At 39.6% G+C, this 19765-nt stretch overlaps 1 protein-coding gene across 1 annotated transcript; it reads left to right on the top strand.

The window, feature by feature from the left end:
* The first annotated feature begins 1150 nt into the window (after positions 1–1150).
* On the top strand, positions 1151–9396 carry LOC147061917 (protein-glutamine gamma-glutamyltransferase 2-like). The gene is made up of 17 exons (XM_085919656.1): positions 1151–1172; positions 2688–2897; positions 3072–3308; positions 3394–3512; positions 3656–3784; positions 3899–4076; positions 4192–4327; positions 4688–4791; positions 4880–5119; positions 5196–5225; positions 5460–5504; positions 5590–5628; positions 5898–5942; positions 6540–6746; positions 6824–6984; positions 7794–7933; positions 8231–9396. The coding sequence occupies exons 1-17, from the start codon at positions 1151–1153 to the stop codon at positions 8382–8384; spliced, it is 2196 nt and encodes a 731-aa protein (XP_085775782.1). The 3' UTR covers positions 8385–9396.
* Positions 9397–19765: the final 10369 nt, after the last annotated feature.

Genomic DNA, 19765 nt, shown 5'->3' with positions numbered 1-19765 from the left:
CTGCTACCTAATGGCGAAGAAATACAAATGCAATATTTTTTTAAAAGTAGGGTTTCAAACAAGGGTTAGCTTTCAAATGTCAGGGTTTGAATTAGGTTCAGCGTTTCTAAGTAGGGTTTTTACACAAGGGTTAGGATTTCATGTTAGGTTTTGAAACTTTAAAGTTGGGTTTCAAAGTAGGGTTAGGGTTTCAAATTAAGGTTTTCAAATTAAACTAGTTTTAGGATTTAAAATCAGGCTTTCAAAGTAAGGTTATGGTTTCAAATGAAAGTTTCAAACTAGCTTCAAGATTTTAAATAAGAGTTTTAAACTCGGGTTAATGTTTCAAAATAGATTTCAACTAGGGTTGGGATTTCAAAGTCGGGTTTTTATAATAGTGTTTGGATTTCAAATAAGGGATTTAAACAAGGGGTACAACTTCAAAAGAGTTTTCAACTAGGGTTGGGATTTCAAAGTAGGGTTTTCATTACAGCGTTAGCCTAACACTGTTAGGATTTCAAATAAGGGTTTTAAACAAGGGGTACAACTAGTTTCAAGTAGGTTTAGGTTTTCAGAGTAGTGTTTTGAATTTGGGTTAGGCGTTTCAACTAGGGTTAGTTTTAAATCAAGGTTAAAGTCTGGATTCAAACCAGAGTTAATGCTTTGATTTAGGCTTTCAAAGAACAAAGTACAAACTTTTTTGTTTCTTTAATTTAATTGCATTTCGGATCATTTTGCCGGACCCTGTATAAGGTTTTAAAATAGCGTTAGGATCTCAAAATAGGGCTTCATACTAGTTTTCAATGCTTCAAATCAGGGTTTTCAAAGTCATGTTTGCAACTGGGGTTTCAACTTGGGTTCTAGTTTAATAAACACGCATAATGTCTCTTGGCAATGAAACCAGACAAAATGTACAAGCGCGTCTGTTTCCCTCATTCATTTCTGCAGGGGCGTGTGCAATGTATGGCGAGTGCACGCTCGCTTCGTTCCCTGCTCTTCGCTAGGAATAACTAATAAGTTAATAGGTAAAAGTTAATAAGGATTTGCATCATATTTATTTCTTCATTTCTTTGCTGAGGTGATCATACGAAAGGAGGAAACGTGAGATCGTTATCAAAAGGTGGGTGGAGTCTTCTTATCGCTCCTGGTGCTTGCGGTTGTCAGTCAGAGAATGGAGGCCACGCCACAAACAGGTAAGCGCCACACCGCAATTGCATTATATTTTGATGCATTCGTCTGACAACCAAATGATGCATTTAGGTCTTGAGCCTTTGTATTCTTTCACGAAACAGAATGCGGTGGATTTTAACCTGTCACACGTAGTCAAACATTCACTCATTCCGATGTACTACGCAACCAGGTAGGTGTGTAAATAACAAAAAATAAACGATTGATCAACCGCGGTGATATGAATGTGCAACAAATCAAAAACCAATATGAAAACGAAAGTCACACCTTGAAATATTTTTCTTCAGTCGGTGATTTAACTAGTTTTAAATATAATACGTATGTGTGCATTATACGAATGAAAAAAAAAAATCGAACTTTTAAACCCCAGATAAGGTTTGAATTAGATATTTGAATAATTGTGACAAGAATGTTGAAAAATCAACACAATAAATATTGAATGTTTATAAACAAAAATATTGAAAAAACAAAATTCGTATTCAACACGTCCGATTTTAAACTTATCTGTGCAGGTAATTTCAATGTTTTTCTTCTACTCGCTCCCTTTAAAAAAATATATGTTTGTTAACAAACAAGTGATTATTTTTGACGTGCATTTCAACGTTTGTTTATTGGGTGAAATGTTTATGACCAATCATTAAAACTATCAGGGCAGGTAGGCTACGTGTGCTTTGTTTGAGGCCGCTGTCAATTATCCCTGGATTGTACTATATTGTATTATGACTGCCTTAACTCAATTGAGGTGGACCTCAGTGCGCAGAAAGCTTAATTTGGTCCGCCCGCAGCGCGCCGGCCGGGCGCTCACTGTGGCATTGCTTTAGGAGCGTCTTTTTGTTTTAGGATGGCTTTACTGCTCCTTCGTTTGGAGGCATGATTGGAGTTGATGCAATCCTCAGAGTAGCGAGAATGTAATAACGAACGGAGTCAGTTGGCATGCGGGTCCTCTCGAGGTTCGACAACCGACATCTGAAGCAAAAAAATCTCGAATTTTTTGTTCGAATACCGATTTGTTCGAGAATCGGACGGTTGCGCGATCGGATCAAATGAAGCTCCCTGCGCACTGAGGTCCACTTAAATTTTGGAAAGTCCATTAGGACTTTAAACATATTTTCGAAATTTTAGCGACCGCTCTGTCACAATAATGCAACCAGTGCGGTGCAGTTGCGCGTCTGTGACGCGCTGCAGTTGCGCAATCGGCTCAAAATTAGACTTCCTGCACACTGATGTCCACTTAAATTTTGGAAAGTACATCAGGACTTTAAAAATATTTTCTACGGTTGCGCGTTTGGCGGTGCGCTTCAGTTGCGCGATCGGACAAAAATGCGCAAATGAAAAGATGACGTTTGTTTCGCTTGAAACGGATAATTTTTTTTACATTATTTGTAATGGGAAAACATGATTTGTAATTCGAACGATTCACTTCTCGAACAGCCTTCTGGAACGCATTGTGTTCGAAAACCGAGGCTCCACTGTATTCCATAAGATTCAATTTGATCAATTGCTTGGTGACCAGCTAACAGTTATCTTCATTTTAGGCCCGACCAAAGGCCGAAGACGCCTGAAATTGGTCAACTTTGAGATCCAGGAGAACCACATTTCTCATGAGACCCAGGGGCTCAGCGACAAATACCTGGTGGTCCGGCGAGGGATGCCATTCAAAGTTACTTTGCTGTTTTATGGACAGATGTGGAACCCAAACACAGAGTGTCTGGCCCTTCAGGTTTTACTAGGTGAGTTTGTGCATTCCAAAAACCAGGGAGGGAGGGTATATGATGGTGACAAGTTTATTTACTTTCAAGTCAGGTTTATTTATATAGCTCTTAATCACAGACAAGTCCTCCCCGGGTTATGTACTTGGCATCACTATAAGGTCAAAGGTTACATTTTTTCTTCCATCGTCACAGGTGAAATGTCAGCAAAGATGTTGGTCCACTTCTCAGACAAGTTGTCTGATCCGCATAGCTGGTCTGCACGAATCCACCCAGGCAACATAGGTCGTCGTGTCGTCACTGTCCACGTCTGTGCTCCTGTGCTATCCTCTGTGGCGCGGTACCAACTCCTGGTCCACATGTCAGACGCACACGAGCAAAGCAGCTACGTCGCGGGAACATTTGTGTTGCTTTGCAATCCTTGGCTCAAAGGTGAGTCTTGGGCTGTATCTCATGCAGTCATTTTGCGACCGTCTCCACTATGCAGAGGAATGAGCACAGTTTTCTCTCCTATAAGAGGATCCAGTGTACATGCCACTGGATGCGCAACGACAAGAATATGTCAAGAATGATTATGGCGTGATCTATATGGGCACGGACGTCAACTTTAGCCAGCGGCCTTGGTCGTTCAGTCAGGTACATGTATGATGTAGCCTGTCGGTGTCAACTGAATGTTGGTAGGCCGAATCCAGCAAACCATGACAAAATGTTTGACACTCCCGATGAAGCTATTCAGACAGCAATTATTACACTCAATCAGTGTTTATGTATATGGACAGTATGAGCCTGGAGTTCTCGAGGCATGTCTTCAGATGCTGCAGGTCAGTCCGCAACAGCTCAGCAACTCTCACAAAGACTACGTTCGAAGAGCAGACCCGGCCTACCTGAGCAGGATCATCTGTGCTATGGTGAGACACAAAAATCATCACCCAAGTATGATTTGTTTTCAGCAGAGATGCACACACAAACTTGCTTTTTTTTTTTTTTTTTTTAACTCTTCCATCTTTTTGTTCCTTTGCAAGGTGAATTCTAGTGATGACATGGGTGTTCTGGAGGGGAGGTGGAAGGGCAGCTACAAAAATGGTGTCAAACCGACAGAGTGGAGTGGCAGTGCGGATATCCTTCTCCGATGGATGGCAGCCAAAGGCAACCCTGTGCGTTATGGACAGTGCTGGGTCTTTGCATCTGTCCTCTGCACAGGTGCTTTTTTAAATGGGCTACATTCATATTTTATTTTGTCGTTACTTTTTGTTCATGCAAAAGTTAATACCTACTGTATTTTTTAGTTTGGTCCTTCTTTTTTTTTTATGTCCAGTAATGAGGGTGCTTGGGATTCCGTCCAGGGTGGTGACAGTGTTTAACGCAGCTCACGATGGTGATGGAAACCTGATCACTGAAGAGTTTTACTCGAGCACCGGAGAGAGGCTTGGGATATCAAAAGACAGTGTTTGGTTAGTATCTGTTCATTTTGAAAAAGTATTGCATGCAAACTGAAACCACACATATGGAAGGAAGCACTCTTTAGACTTCATTTAATGGGCGCCACACCCGGTACGGGTTTTCATACTACCTCTCCACCACCCTGGGCCATGTGAAATGTTTAGAAATATCTGTTGTTGTATGTCAATGTAAAGAAAGAGGTTGGGGAGCAAATACTTCCCAGCCCAAAATCCGTAGTTTGAGCACCCATGCTGTACATCGAGTGAAAATAAGTGGGTCTAAGCCGCTCCCCTGTGGAGCACCTTCAAATAGATCCGTTCTTCTATTCCAATCATGTATTGTTTATGTGCCCTATAACGGTACACATACAGGAATTTCCATGTGTGGGTAGAGTGCTGGATGAGGAGGTCAGACATCGGTGCCGAATTTGATGGCTGGCAGGTTGTGGACCCAACTCCGCAAGAAATGAGTGCAGGTGTGCAGATGTTTTAAAATGTCAATAAATGGATTGCTTAATTGGTACAATTTACCAATGTAATGTTATAACCATGTCCACACGGCAGGCGTATACCGCTGTGGTCCTTCTCCTGTGGTCGCGATCCAGAGGCGTTCCCTCCACACACCATATGACACTGCCTTCGTTTATGCCTCTGTTGATGCGGACATCGTACGCATGATAGTGCGGTCTGGTAAAGTGGTGGGGAAGAAGGTGGACACTCAGTGGGTGGGACGCTTGATCTTCACCAAGAGCATCGGCTCAGATGCGCCAGAGGATCTGACGGAGTCTTATAAGAGACAGAAAAGTAGGAAGATTTCAATGAAGGAGCAAATTAAGTGTACAATTAGCATGCAAGTTAATTGTTTTCATTTTGTTTACAGAAGAACAAATATATAGAGTGGGAGACTCAGGTCAGTGGCTGTCAACATCTCCACCTTTTGTTGTTTCACACCTCTAGACAATTGTGGGTGTGGTCTATTTTTTTTATTTTTTATTAATCATTCTAAGAAACATCTTTACTCAGTCCAAAGCAAATGACTTATTAAACTTTTTTATCCTACATCGTAGATAGAATTTTACACATTTTAAACATTTAAGGGACCTTATTTTTTAATTGTTGTACCCCGTGCCTACTCTATTTACAGGATTTGTTGACCGTTCCATGAGTTCATTTGGTAATAACGGACCTGGTAGGTTGACATACACTGCCGGTATGATTTGACTGTTCATTGTTCTTTTAACGGAGTTGTACCCTGTGCCTACTCTTATTTAAAGGATTTGCTAACCGTTGCATGAGTTCATTTAACGGACCTGGTAAGTTGAAATACACTGCTGGTAAGATTTGACTCTTCTTTGAGGCCTGGTCCAGTTGGCTGTCTGTTTGCTCAGCTTTGCCCCGCTTCAGAAATGCATGTTGCTGTTTTCACTGTTTCACATTATTATTATTCATGCTAGGGCTAAAACAATGAAGGTGTTTAATTTTTTATGTCAGTTTTTGTTCTAATTTGGAAAAATGAACCAAACATCTATCATCTTTTTTGTTGCTGTTTCACGGCGTAATTGAGCGCTCTCATTTTGTACAGTATGCAGTTTCCCCCGTTCTGTCGGGCCTCATCCTCCCAAACAAGGTAATAGACTGTAGTTAATGTAGTTAATAATTTTGTCGTACACTGTGCAATCAGAATGAAGATTTTCATTTATTTATTTTTAATATTGAGACTACTATACATTTGTGAAAATGTAATGTGTGTTTGGCAAATACTGCCTAATATTAGGCCTACTCACATTGTAGTATAGGGCAATATAAGACCCTGTTTGAGTGGAAATAAGACATGTCTGTCATCTAGTTGTTATTGGGAATATTACAACATAAAACTATAGCATATTCGCTGTTCCAATTTTTTTTCTTTCTTTTTTTTTCCATATTTTTGATTTTCCCTGTTTTTCCCCACCACTCCCCATATTTTTTGGATGATAAAAATTATTAAATGTTCATCAGTTAATGTAAAAAAAAAAAAAAAAAAAAATTAAATTTGAAAATTAATCAAGGCTTCACACGCGGGCTGCCAGTGGCTCATCCTTGGTGTAAATTGCTGACTGAACAATGTAAATTCATTACAGCAAATGTCATACATGAATGTACAAATGTGATCTTGAAGTTACATGTTTGATCAAATATGAATATACATAACCGTCTTCCTTTTACTGTCTTTGTTCCGGTGAAGATGCATCCAGCTTAGACGTGACCTTGACCATAGATGGAGAGCCGACTATCGGCAAGAGCATCAACCTGACAGTGACGGTTACAAACCCAACAAACAGCGCACGCCTCCTGAGGGAGCACCTGAGCGCTCAGATAAAAAAATTCAACAGCGGCCCAGAAAAAAGCTTCTGGATGAGCCACCAAGATGTGTGCATTCAGCCATTTGAAGGTGAGCTGTCCCAGTGACACAGTGACTGAATAAAGCCAACATTGGCACGTTTTGCTTTGTTTTGTGTCTTTGTGCAGATTTGATACGCCACCATTCTATTCTGCCCTCCAAGTATGAGGCTCTCCTGGCAGATGATGATATTGTGAAGGTGGCGGTGGTCATTAAGGACTTAAAGACAAAAGAGAGGGTCCTGGCTATACAGGACTTGAACCTCAGCTCGCCAAAAATAAACATACAGGTACACATAGGTTACAAAGCAACAATGTGTCTGGGGGCGGGATATAAAGCTGCAACGAAAACAACCAACCAACCGTGGACGAATGCATGGACGCTGCAATTAATTCTGTTCTCACAGAGTTATTTGTAGTTCCTTTTTGGAAGAGGAGCAGCGAGAGGCGCTTTGTGCATTTTTAGCTGGAAGATTGTTTTGTGTGTTGTTTTGCGTCATATTGCTAACAACCAGGAAATGTCAATCAAAATGACAAACTCTCAGTTCATGCTTGCCAGTAGAATAATCAGTTCAGTCAGACTGTAGCCACGGATGAGATACGGGGAGAAAAAAATGCTCAAATCATCAATTTGGAACTACTGAAATGAATATTCTGACTCAAAGCTTTTGCACAACTGTGGGCAGCATTGTTCTGAGACCGACTACTCAGTCAAGACTCTAACGGCAAATTCCTCTAAGGAAGGTGAAGGAAGTACAATATTTATTTGTCCGAATGTCTGCAAGCAACTGATTTTGTAGTTTATTAAGAATAACACAAATATGCAATTGCTTCTCAAAAACGGAATATTTTGGAATACTGTTTATTTCAATAAGAAGATTTCCTACATTGCCAAAATTGAGCTTTCATAGTGAACGTTCCAACCTTCCTCATAGTTCAATGGAAATGTTTTGTGCAATCCTGCTGACTGACGAATAATGAACAATGAAAACGATCACTGAGAACAGCACCGTGATCCGTTTACTGATTTACAGGGACAAGAAATACCGCAACTTGTTCCAGCTATTTTGGTAACCTCCTCACCCTGATTCTCATGTAGGTTGAAGGCGGGGACAGAATCCAGGTGAAGAAGGAGCACATAGCAATCGTGTCTTTCACCAACCAGCTCAACAAGCCTCTGGGTAGCGCTGTTCTCACTGTTGAAGGCTATGGCTTGTTGCAAGGCAAACAAGAGGCCAGGTGGGTGTGTTTGCATATTTGTGAAAATTTTTTCAGACGTGACATACACTAAATGATGCAATCAGTTCCATATTTGCATTCTGGTACTCCTCCAAGTGTAGTTTTGGCTCACAAAGTACCTCAGGAATGTTATTGGAATGCTGTACGGTATGTCTGACTGGAAATGAAACACGTCAACATTCCAACTTGGTTTTTAGATTCACAAGTGTAACAGGAAGCAGGATTTTTTCTGTTTGCTGCGGACAAATATGTTCATAAATTGTCATATTAATCACTGCTTATTACGCTCTCATCCAGGCTGACCGTTCTGCATCCAGATGAGAAGATAGAGAAGAAGGTTACTATCATAGCCTCTACTTTGGGCACGAAGTTGCTGAGTGCTTCGTTCTCACATAGTAGCAGCTCCAGCATTGTTTCCAGATGTTTCCACAAAGTGTCTGTCACCACATAGTGACATTAAAACGACCCTGAACATCTATGTATTTTTGGTTAATGTCAATGGTGAAATGACTTCACTGACCGATCATAAAATGGAGTACACTTTATTTGGATAAAAACGTGTGAATTGTGCTGCTTAACTCATATCTCAAACGCAATACTAATCAGAATGCTGTTTAGACTTGTGGGGGCAACATATTGGATAAAACATTTGGGGGTTTAACACAATGTTTTGCTTTATAGTTTGCAGTGGTGTCAAACTGCAATGCATCACGGTGAGAGCTGTTTTTGCGTTTTTTTATCCTCTCATTAACCTTATTTATCATATTAGTACATCCATATTAATATTCTTCGCAATGTTTCATAATGGAAAAATCACGAGGAAAATATTTCAGAACCTTTTTAATACAGGGTCACTCGCCTGACATTGGTGCTGGCAACGTGGGTTTATTTTCCACCCAGTGATGATGATGATGTAAATTGTTATTCATCTCTCTATGAGTCTGCCTGTGATGGATGGACTGGCAACCAGTCTAGGCTGTAGTTAACCTTTTGGCCAAACTCAGCTGGAATAGGAAACAAGATCCTATAAACTTGAATAGGTAAACAGAATGGAAAATGGATGAATGGATACATGAAAAAACAAATGGTTACACACTTTTTATAAGAAGAGTTTTTTTTTTACTCCAGGCGACCACTAGGTGGAAGCAATGCCCTGTGGCATTTCCCGCCTCACTTTAATCGTAATTTCAGCCGTACATATATAATAACTTTTCCACTGTCTGAACATGCGTGAAAGTCACCCCAAAACGAATTGCATTTTTTCCAGATACTTTTTGTGTGACTCTGTAAATAAGCAACTCCTGAGAATAAGCGGGTTGGAAGATTCATGAATGAATATCTTGACGAGACTTTGCAATTTGTGTTATTTATTAAACTCTTTGTAAAATGTCCGACTTGACACAAACGATTAGGTTGATCTGGAATTAGGGGCATGGCGTTGAAATGAACCAAGGGAAATGAACTCTGATGAAATCTAATGTGAATAATTTGACATTGCTTTTTTTTTTTAAATAAAGCAAAATAATTGAATACTGAGTCTGCCCCCCCCCCCCCCCCCCAACTCCAGCGACGACAATAGGAATGGCATGCAAGTGGGATTGAGAACTTCCAAAGACTTTTGTCTGCCTCCAGATCCCCTTCCAAATATAGGTAATAAGTGAAAGAAATAGTCAAAGAATGCAAATTCTCAGTATTTATTCTAATCATTTATGTATATGAATTCATAAAATAATAATTAATGGATGGATGATTTAAAAGCACGATGTTGGGGTGAACAGCTTGTGATGTCACCTGAGTGTCAAGCAGACGCAGGTGATAATCAGACTGCACGCTTGCTGATTTTCAGACAAATTAAACGTCAGGGAAAAGTAGCCAGCGCGACCACTGAGAACGCTTTGAAAAGCTGAGCCCATCATAAATTATTAATGGACCCTCCTCCGCCCAACACACATGTACGCAAACAATCACACACACGCACACACACACGCACGCACACGTCCATCCCTCCTAACAAATGTTAATTACACTTTGTCTTTGGCTGCCTCCTCACTCCTTCTCCCTGTTTTTCATCCCTCCATGTCATTCATCCTTCTTTTTCATCCCCTTTTCTTTCCACTGTTTTATCAGCACATTGTCTTGTCCATATTTTGTGTCCTTGTTGACGTCACCTTCTTTGACCCCTCCTGACCATCTGTTTGTCTGGTTCAAAACAGCCATGCTCCTCTACCACTTTTACCTGCTCAATTTTTGTCACATCTTTTCTCTCCCTCTTAATTCCTACTTTTCTTTCACCAATATCCTGGTTTATTCGGCATCGAGCAGAGAATGCTGCAAGGTCCCTATTGCTATGTAGAAACTATTATTATTTCTCTTCTCCCCCCGAAAAAATCACATTTTAATTTTAGCGGGAAATAATGTGCCAGTACCTCAATCTGGCCAGATTTGCCAGGGCCCTTTATATCTTGCTCGTAGCTCAGATATTTTCTTTTTTCTTTCATCCATCCTTCCAATATCTATTCTTCCATCCATCCCTTTTTCCTCTGAATGGACGAGGGCGCAATGGTTCTTTCCACCCATTCATCTTTCCTCAATCCTGCCCTTCCATTTGTACTTTCCCTTCACCGATCGTTCTTTTCATTCTACCTTCTGCACTTACCTTGGTCAGTCCTTCCTTTTTTTCATCATTGAGCAATGCTTACTGTATTCTTCCATCAATACTTCCTTTATTTTTTTCATTTTCCCCACCCTCTCTACTTTGCTTTTCTGCCTTTCATCCCTTCATCCCTCCTTTTGGCCACGACCCATCCTTACTTTCATTCACCTTTCTTTCCCTTAAAATATGCTTTAATCCCATGCATGGATGGACAGATAGAACAATTAGTTAGAGAGCTAGATCATTGTTGCACAATAGAGCACATACAATTGCAGTCAGCCATTTTGTGATGGGATTGTGTCACAGCTTAACTATTCTATCAGCCATCTTGCTTTGTGGTATGAATGATGACCTAATCAGTCAATTAAAGGAGCACTGGTTGAATATGACTGGACTGAAATGACACTTCAGGCCAAGGGGACAAACGGGCCGATAAATGGATAATCACCACTGTAGTGACTGAGCCGTGAATTCTCATCATCAAAGATTAAAATAGCATTCGGTGATTTGATGATGTCAGTGGTTGAGGCTGTAATCATGAAACTGCCCTTCACAGACTGCCGTGCCCTCTAAATGGACAAACGGAACCCTACTGCATTTCATTAGCGCTTAGTTATGAGAGTGAGATTTTCACTTCAGTTAAAATTTTATAGTCACCTTTTAAAAAGTGCAGATATGACAGGTGCAGAGGATTGACTATTAATAATGCTTTGAATATTTAAAAAAAAAAATCAAAAATTGTCATAACTCTGATTCGGGCATTTTGTGTATTTTGTTGAGGCTTTAGTTGTTCCCTCATGTTTTCTCTTGGTTTGTTCCCTCAAGTTATGGGCGTGGTTGTTTCCGGTTGGTCATCACCACAATGTAAACGAGAGTTACGGACAGGGAGGGTATTAGTTCACTATTTGCTAAAATACTTTCAGACTGGTTTAGCCTATTTTACCTTAATGTCTTTGAGGAAGTCAAGTCAAACATATTGTTAACATTGAGATGTAGGTGTTCTATTCAGCCCCACTCGTCTAAACACGGTATTCTGATTAATATTGTATTCGTTGAATATGATTAAGCAGTCAAGGAGAAAAATACACTTGGTTTCTTGCATCTCATTTTGTCTTATACTGTCACTTGCTGTCCACTGAAAATGACATCAGAGCGCCTCAGGGCTCAGGTAACAACCGTCGCCGCTCACCTGTTTTCTGGGTTTGGTGATGTGACATTCACAATCTGAGCATTTAAGCATTTTCTGTTGACAGCAAGTGGCAGTGCAAGCCAAAATGGTCACCCCTGAGATGAATAAATTTTTGGGACTTGATTTTCCCTTTAAAGCGTGACAAGACAACTCTCCTTAATGTGACAAATCTCTTTTTCAACTTCCCCCAGAGACTAAAGTGCAAGTAATCTTTTCAGATTGTTTTACAATTAAGTTTCCAATGCAGAAACTGGGTCAACTCTAACTTCTTCATCAACATCAGGGACAATTCTAGGGGAGGCAGAGTTGGTATTAATTTCACGCTGCATGCATTTTGTTTCTACGAGCAATGAGGAAAACAACGGAAAAAAGATCAAGTTTAATTTTCTGCCAGAACCTACATTATACCAATGGGAATTAAAGCTGTAATGTTTCCACAGTAATAAGACTCTTTGCAAAACCACTATGGGAAAAGAACTAAGGAGAAAGAAAGACAGAAATACGAAGACGAGATTAAAGGGGAAAAACGCATTGTACAGGATTGTAAATCACTGCTACAACAATCATTCTACAAAGTCTGATAATCCATTGTTTTAGTCAAACAAATGTATCCCTAATTTATTACTTTATAATCTCAGTTTTTCTTTTGATTCAATTACATAGGTACACTTGTACAATATAAGAAGACACAAAAGCAATGATGATAAACTAAAAATAAATAAATACAACACACAACTACACAAAACATTGATATTAAATAAGAACTACCAATATAATAGATGCAAGATAATTAAATATCACCAAATCTTCCACAAAATATTACATGAGCTATTACCCAAAAATACTGCAAAACAAAGTCTAAAAATATATCAAACATAAAATACTTTAATATTTAATACTAGGCCAACATAATAGCAAATAACTTGTAAAGAAAATATGATGAACATTTTTTAATGTAGACTTTTGTGGGTAGGGTACATAGAGATATGTGTGTTTACAAAAAATATAATTCACCGTGACTTAGCAAACAGCCTGTTTGTCAGATAATTGGCTGCACTATGAAACTAGACTTTACCCTGTCGATCTCTCTGGGTTACATGAATAGTGTACATTTAAAGCCTTCATTAATGGCTGCCATGTGCACACAGACACAAACACAAACACACCAGTGCACACTCTGCAGTGGATAGGTTGCCATAGTAACACCAATAGAGATTCATGAAGCATCTTGTTTGGCCACTGCCCTTTTGAAATGATGGCTCCCTGAAGGGTTTTGCTGATGAGGGAGCAGACGAATGATAAAAACTTTTAGGCATTCTCTTTTCTCTTTGTAATCATGATGACTGCATTTTGACTATATAGAAGCCAAAAAATGTATTTGGACTTCAGGTTAGACTATTTTACCAAGGAGGTCAGGCAGACACAAAAACAGGAAACTGAACTTATGGAATGGCAAGGTGTTCCAATACTTTGGTCTATGTCAAATACTTTAATGCAGCCAAAATCATTTTGCACCACAGGAACAAACTAGTCCCCAAAATGTGAATTGAAAACCACTGGAGCGGAAAATCATTTCATCACTTGATGTGTGATTGTCGGCTGTGGGAGTGAGCGGTGAAAAATGTGTGTGTACGTGTGTCATTTCAGTGGCTCCACAGAGGATAAATGATTAGTAGTACCTTTATTTAGACAGAGCTTTGAGCTGAGAAGATGCTATGATGCAGTGATATTGAAAGTCTGACATATGATTCTTATTGACCACACTGGATCGATGCCTTCATAACCTCTTCACCTTCTTTTATGTTCCACTGTCATTGGAAATGTCACAATCCCAAAGGTGAGGACATTAGCTTGAGCAAAAGTTCAGCTGGCAACATTACAAAGAGGTTGACCTTGCCAAATGCCTGAAAGGGGGCTTTATATGAGGTTTGAATTGATTTTTTTTTGTAGTAAACAGTCACAGGTAGCACTCTGGACTTGTGGTTAACTTGCATGGAAATCTAGTGACTGAGTCTAATGAGGAGTCACATCAAGCGCATTTCTGAGGTGGGGCAAACCTGAGCAATGAAATGAATCAATCAACTAGAAGCAGACGTGACGGCAGAAAAAAACCCATGCCTGGTCATTTCAAATTGAGTTGAATGCTGGTTAAACCAAACTATTCTCTCTCCCGCTAAAAAGTGACGTTGCTCTCGAAGGATACATCACAGAAAGTAGTAGATGAATTTGATCAGATGCCTCTTTTTGAACCAAGGCTCAGTCTCCAGACACATTTTCTTAGTGGGTGTGGCTTGTCAGGCTAGTGATTCAGCATGTCTACCTCAATTCTGAGATTTGTGGTTAGACTCTTGGGTGGAATTTGCGTGTTATTCCCATAGATTCGTGGGTTTCCTCCCATATTCCAAAAGCTGTGATAGGCTCCAACTCACCCACAACATTAATGAAGACATGAAAAATGGATGGAAAACTGTCATAATTTCTCAAGAACAATGAGTCCAACCAGTAGGCCTACAGGTTGAAGTATCCATTTTGCCTAAAGACAAGTGCGAGAGGTTGCAGCTTGCCCGTCATCTTGAATAATTTAAGTCTGATAGGAAATTGAGAGAATGGTGGATAAAGTCAGAATATTTCAGTCACCATTTTGCCATAATAGTTTTATTATAGCTGTAAATATCATTTAAAATACATGTTATAGGCTCCAGCACACCCATATCTGTTGTGAGGATTACCGGTTTCGATGATGAATGAATGTACAAATGATTTTGAAAACAATTGCATTTCTTGAGAACAGTTATAATATGTAGTGTGAGAAAATGTATTATTTGGTTTTATAATCAAAATATCTGAAACCACCATGTGGTCTTGTTTTCTTTTTTTTATTTAGTATGTGTATTTCCACGGCCTTTAAAAAATCTAACAAAAAACAAAAACAATGTATGGTTTTCACTCACTGTATTCTGATAAAGTCCCCCATTAAAATGTATATATTTGTTATTTACGTAGTATGATTTTGCCCTTATTTAAAATCTCTTTGGAAAATTAAGCATTTAATTTGATAATGATTGTTACAATTAGCATCATTATCGTTTCATTATCTTCATTAGATTCATCAGTAAAATAAATTTTGATTTGCACCTTGCTATGCAATGACTGCAAAAAGACTAAAAAAATATGTGGTCAACTTCAGTGAACTTCCTAATTCTTAATTCCTACAAGGACAGGGCTCTCACATTATCATGTGTTTTTTTTTTTTTATTCATCTGTACAAAATAACACTTTGGAATTCCAAAAAATTCATCTCTCTTTTCAGTTGATTCCATTGAGATTAATTATGTTCAGTGAGGCTTGCGTTGCTCTTCAGACCACTTCTGCATGCAAAGTAAGAAAAAAGTGCAAGAGGAAAAAAAAACAACCAAGAAAAATTTGTGAGACAGTGTTGCAGATGTTGGTTACCATGCCAACAGCCTTGTAAAGTGGTAATGCTACTTCACCCTCTGCACAATGATTTAATCACCTTACCCTGCGAGCAATGCATCATCATCAGGCTGAGTTAGGAAACACCTTCTAATGGCACAATTCACATCACAGTTTCCAAGACATTTGTGTTCCTGTTTTAACCTTTTCCCTGTTGGAATTTAATTGAATGTCAACTCAGACATCAATTGTTATTATCAACTGGACAATGATGAATAACAGTAGCATTTAAACTATTTTATGAAGTATTCGGTTCCATTTAATTACTGTATTGCGAGCAGACACGCCCACAGCATCCAACAGGTCTCTATTTTTCATGATTTTGCAGAATCATTTTATATACTTGCCGATTTGTTATTCATTCAAATTTAGCAGGCTCATTAGCAACTCTCTTGTCTGAATGGGCAGTGTTCCAACAAAGCCATCAGAAGGTGCAATTATTTCTTCTTTTGTTGTAATCTGTATTTTATATTCAACACGGAGCAGTGATTACATGAAAATGTTTGCATGAACTTGTCTCATAATACTAACAATTATAAATTTCCACCAAGTGACTATGTATTTTGGCCCCAGATTTTAATATGGGACAGTGACGATTGAGTGTATGTAAAATTAGTTTAGTAACAAGTGGCCATGCAACAATTTAAAGATAAAAATAGTATTGACTCCTCATCCCTGCCTGTAAAGTAGCGGCCTCCATCAATTCTCAAATACATGACAGATGGTTCCTGTGTGGACAGCGGTGTATGCACAAACACTCCGGTGGGTAGTCCAGAGCTATCGGCCTTATCCGTTTGGCCCAGCTGTGTTTCCAGACACTGGTCTCCCACTGTCTCAGTCTTATTGCTGATGTTAAAGTGGGCTATTTAAAATTAGCTCAGATATCCATCATTTCCGCAGCGTCAATGGGGTACAAAGTCAGAGGCTGGCGAGGGTGACATCTTCTCAGCCGTTGTCCATCTGCCTCACCTCAGCACTCCGTCACCCAGATTTAGTGGGTTTGATGTTGTGCTCTGCTAAGTGCAGTGCGAAAAGGGCTGAACACACTGAAGACACTGGGGCACAGGAAACAAAAACTTACAGAAACGGCAAATTTCAAGGTTACTCACTGGAGATGAATTAGGACAAAAACGTATGTAACGCTGAGCCAGGTTGTTCTGGACGATTTGAAGAGTGGCGGAAGGAAAAAGGTACTCCCTGCTGCAGGTCCGTGAATGTAGGTCATGCTCGCGCTCTGGAGCACACCGACACTTTAAGAGGAGAGAAAGAAGAAAAATACAACCAAAACCCCAATAAGGCCTAAATTTGACCAAAACTGAAATGCCAAAAAGATCCAAGGAAAACCCAATCCGTAAAAATATTATGGATAATACAGGTTCAAATTCACACGGCGGTTTCCGGTGACCTGGAGGTTTACATGGCTGCTTGTGTATGTCATCTGGTTCTTCATTGTGTGCAACACCAAACAGACAGTGTGAATTCAATTTCCCTTGAGAAACCATAATGGGTGTGATAATTTACGTCAAAATTATTGTCTGGTGTACTGCCGATAAACAAAATCAATATATTTTAGCAATCTTCGTGATGAATGTGTTGATGCGTATTTTTTATCCTCCACCATAATGAGTTTGGGCATTTATTGACAATCTTAGTTATTTATGTGAATTATGCATCATTCTCAAATAAAAAATTCAACAATATTAAAGTTTCCTGCTTGATCAGAAGGTTTGGATCTTATTACTTAGAATTAACTCAGACAATTCTTATACAGTACTTATGTCCCAGGACTCTGTAAAGTATTTCCATTTTGCACCTATGCCATCTTCTTACTCAAACTCAAGATGCAATTTCCATCAATTCTTCACATTGGAGGGGCACACTGATTTCACAGGTCAATTAATTTTAATCACAGTGTGTCAATTTAAAAAGAGTTCAAGCGGTGAGATGGACACCATGTGAAAATCTCATTAACCTTCCCACTTTGCAATCTGTTCTTCTTACCAGCAGGCCAGAGTCACTCCTCGCCCGTTTTGTAACATAAGCTGTTGTATGTTGACAAATTCCAACATTTGGATCGTGGCAATTGACACTGACTGTCTTCTCAGGTTTACTGGCAGCAATCCCAGCAACATATTCAACTTCCGATCTAAAAATAAGGTTCTTGAGTCGACCGTGGTGCACCGGTTACCACGTCCGCCTCACAGTTAGGAGGGTGCGGGTTCGATTCCACCTCCGGCCCTCCCTGTGTGGAGTTTGCATGTTCTCCCCGTGTCCGCGTGGGTTTTCTCCGGGCACTCCAGTTTCCTCCCACATCCCGTAAACATTCTTGGTAGGCCGATTGAGCACTCCAAATTGCCCCTAGGTGTGAGTGCGAGTGCGGATGGTTGTTCGTCTCTGTGTGCCCTGCGATTGGCTGGCAACCGGTTCAGGGTGTCCCCCGCCTACTGCTCGATGACGGCTGGGATAGGTTCAAGCACGCCCGCGACCCCCATCGGTATGGAAAATAGATGGATGGATGGAGTTCACCTTGGCTGTTGAGTGAATCGTTCTTCCCTCATTGGCTATACAAGACACACACCCATACACACAGTCTGTACCTCTATCCCATTTTAAAGGTGTTCTCTAGCCCTTTTAGCATTCAGCTGCTCCCCAATTCTCTGTCAACATTTGACTCCACAGGAGATGAAGAGCAAACTGATACAGAGAGAGGCCAAGCGCCTTCATCTTGACACTGGCTTGAGATGGAAGAGACAGAATGACAGGCCTATACAGATGGACGGTGACTCTCCGTTCACGGCCTTCATCAAGTTATCTTTGACCTTAAACCGTGTCTCTTGTTAACAACACTTGTAGGAACTAAACAAACAGAAAATGTCATCATGTAGTTAACCCCTTGGAAGGTTTTCAATTAAATAAAGCCATGTTCTAGTGTATGAGTTTTGTTGACCATATTTACTGTGTTATGAGTGACAGCCCCGAAATTCCAATAATAACGTGCTAGTACAGTTGAACTTCCAAAGCCAAAAGTGGAACAGTGTGTAGTTCAATCAAAATGTTGTCATGCACAAAGAAATCAACCATGATACCAGTTCAGGTGTCCTCGCCTCTTGATCAAAGTTCGCTGGAATAAGCTCCTTCTCATTTGCAACCTTGATGAAGACAAGTGCCAAATAGAATATAGAAAGTTTGATGAATTATACATGAATGCCAGTTAGGAATGTTCATAACTGCCCGTGTGTTTGATGAAGGTTTTTATAAGGGTGACACATCCTAGAATTAATTAATTCAGTCACAATCCAAAATTTGCTTTGGGGTCATTTGTTTTTAAATGAGATTTGAAGATAAAATAAGTTAAGATAGAACTTGATTGATCCCACGACGGGGAAATTTGCTCGCTTCACCAGCCCAACATCGGAAAAGAAAGAAAGAATGAGAGCAGCAATATAATAAGTATACAAGAATATACCATCAAGTCAAGTTTATTTGTATAGCCCTAAATCAAAAGCAGTCTCAAAGGGAAAACTATATACATAAAAAAAATCACAGATATCCATGATAAGAATTTTGTATACAGCATATATAATATGCATTATGAGTAAAGGTATGAGCATGAATGTTGATGTATATGTAGGACAGGTAGGGTGACTCAGTGGCCCATTACATCACGATAGAGAGACTATACAATGTTTTTAAAAGATGATGCATGCCTTTTAATGTGCATTATTTCTGTTGAGTCAATCAATCTTTACCTTTCATTTAAATCCCAAAGAATGTGTTCAAGTAGGAATATTAACAAATAACATTGCGCTTCTGACACTTTTCACATAGGTTTAGCATGTTTGGACATGATGAAATCTTAATCCCTGCTCTTTCATGTTTTAATAGATGCCACTGTGAATTTAAAATGGACTTCCAATTTGATTAGGGCGGTGAGCGAGGCAGTTTATATGTCATAATCTTGTGAATATAGAGCAAAAACGGCACCTCCCTTGGCTGAGTAAATGCCATGTTTTGAACAAATTTTTGGGGGGGAATAAATACTTGATCAGTTTAAGTTGAAAAACTATGCCAATCTTAAATTAAACAGGAAGCTTTGAGGTTGTGGGTTCACTTCTGCTTCGAACAGAGTAATTGAAATAATTAAATGTTAATCCGCCTGTCTGTTTCATTTGCACAAAAGCTATCATCTGCATAATGAAGATGAAATTAATTTGCTCTCTCCTCCACTATCTCTGCTGGACACTCTGCCTTTTTCTCCATTCCGTGTGTGTCCTTCCTGTTGCCCTCTTCCTCTCCACAGCAAATTGCATTGAGGCTTTATCACACTTGTGTACAAGACATTAAGTCAAGCTGCAGGTGCAAGATGACTGGAAAAAGAATACAGTTTTCTTCATTGTTCTTCTTTTCAGGAACACAACATCTGTGATAATTCTGTTCATAATTTTATTTGCACCATCTATTCGATTAAAATCCTGCAGATTAGCCATTGTTCACACGTTACAGAAAGTGAACACAG

The sequence above is a fragment of the Syngnathus leptorhynchus genome, chromosome 1, assembly GCF_054491065.1.
Source record: "Syngnathus leptorhynchus isolate UIUO chromosome 1, UIUO_Slep, whole genome shotgun sequence".
Classification (NCBI taxonomy): domain Eukaryota; kingdom Metazoa; phylum Chordata; class Actinopteri; order Syngnathiformes; family Syngnathidae; genus Syngnathus; species Syngnathus leptorhynchus.
Note: the sequence above shows the minus strand (reverse complement) of the source record. Positions and strands in the feature narration are given on the sequence as shown.

Excerpts from the sequence above, each read along its gene's own strand:
- LOC147061917 (XM_085919656.1), top strand. The coding sequence starts at position 1,151 with ATGGAGGCCACGCCACAAACAG. Across the intron at positions 5,226-5,459 it reads ATATAGAGTGGGAGACTCAG|GATTTGTTGACCGTTCCATG; the intron begins GTCAGTGGCTGT and ends CTCTATTTACAG. Across the intron at positions 5,943-6,539 it reads GCCTCATCCTCCCAAACAAG|ATGCATCCAGCTTAGACGTG; the intron begins GTAATAGACTGT and ends GTTCCGGTGAAG.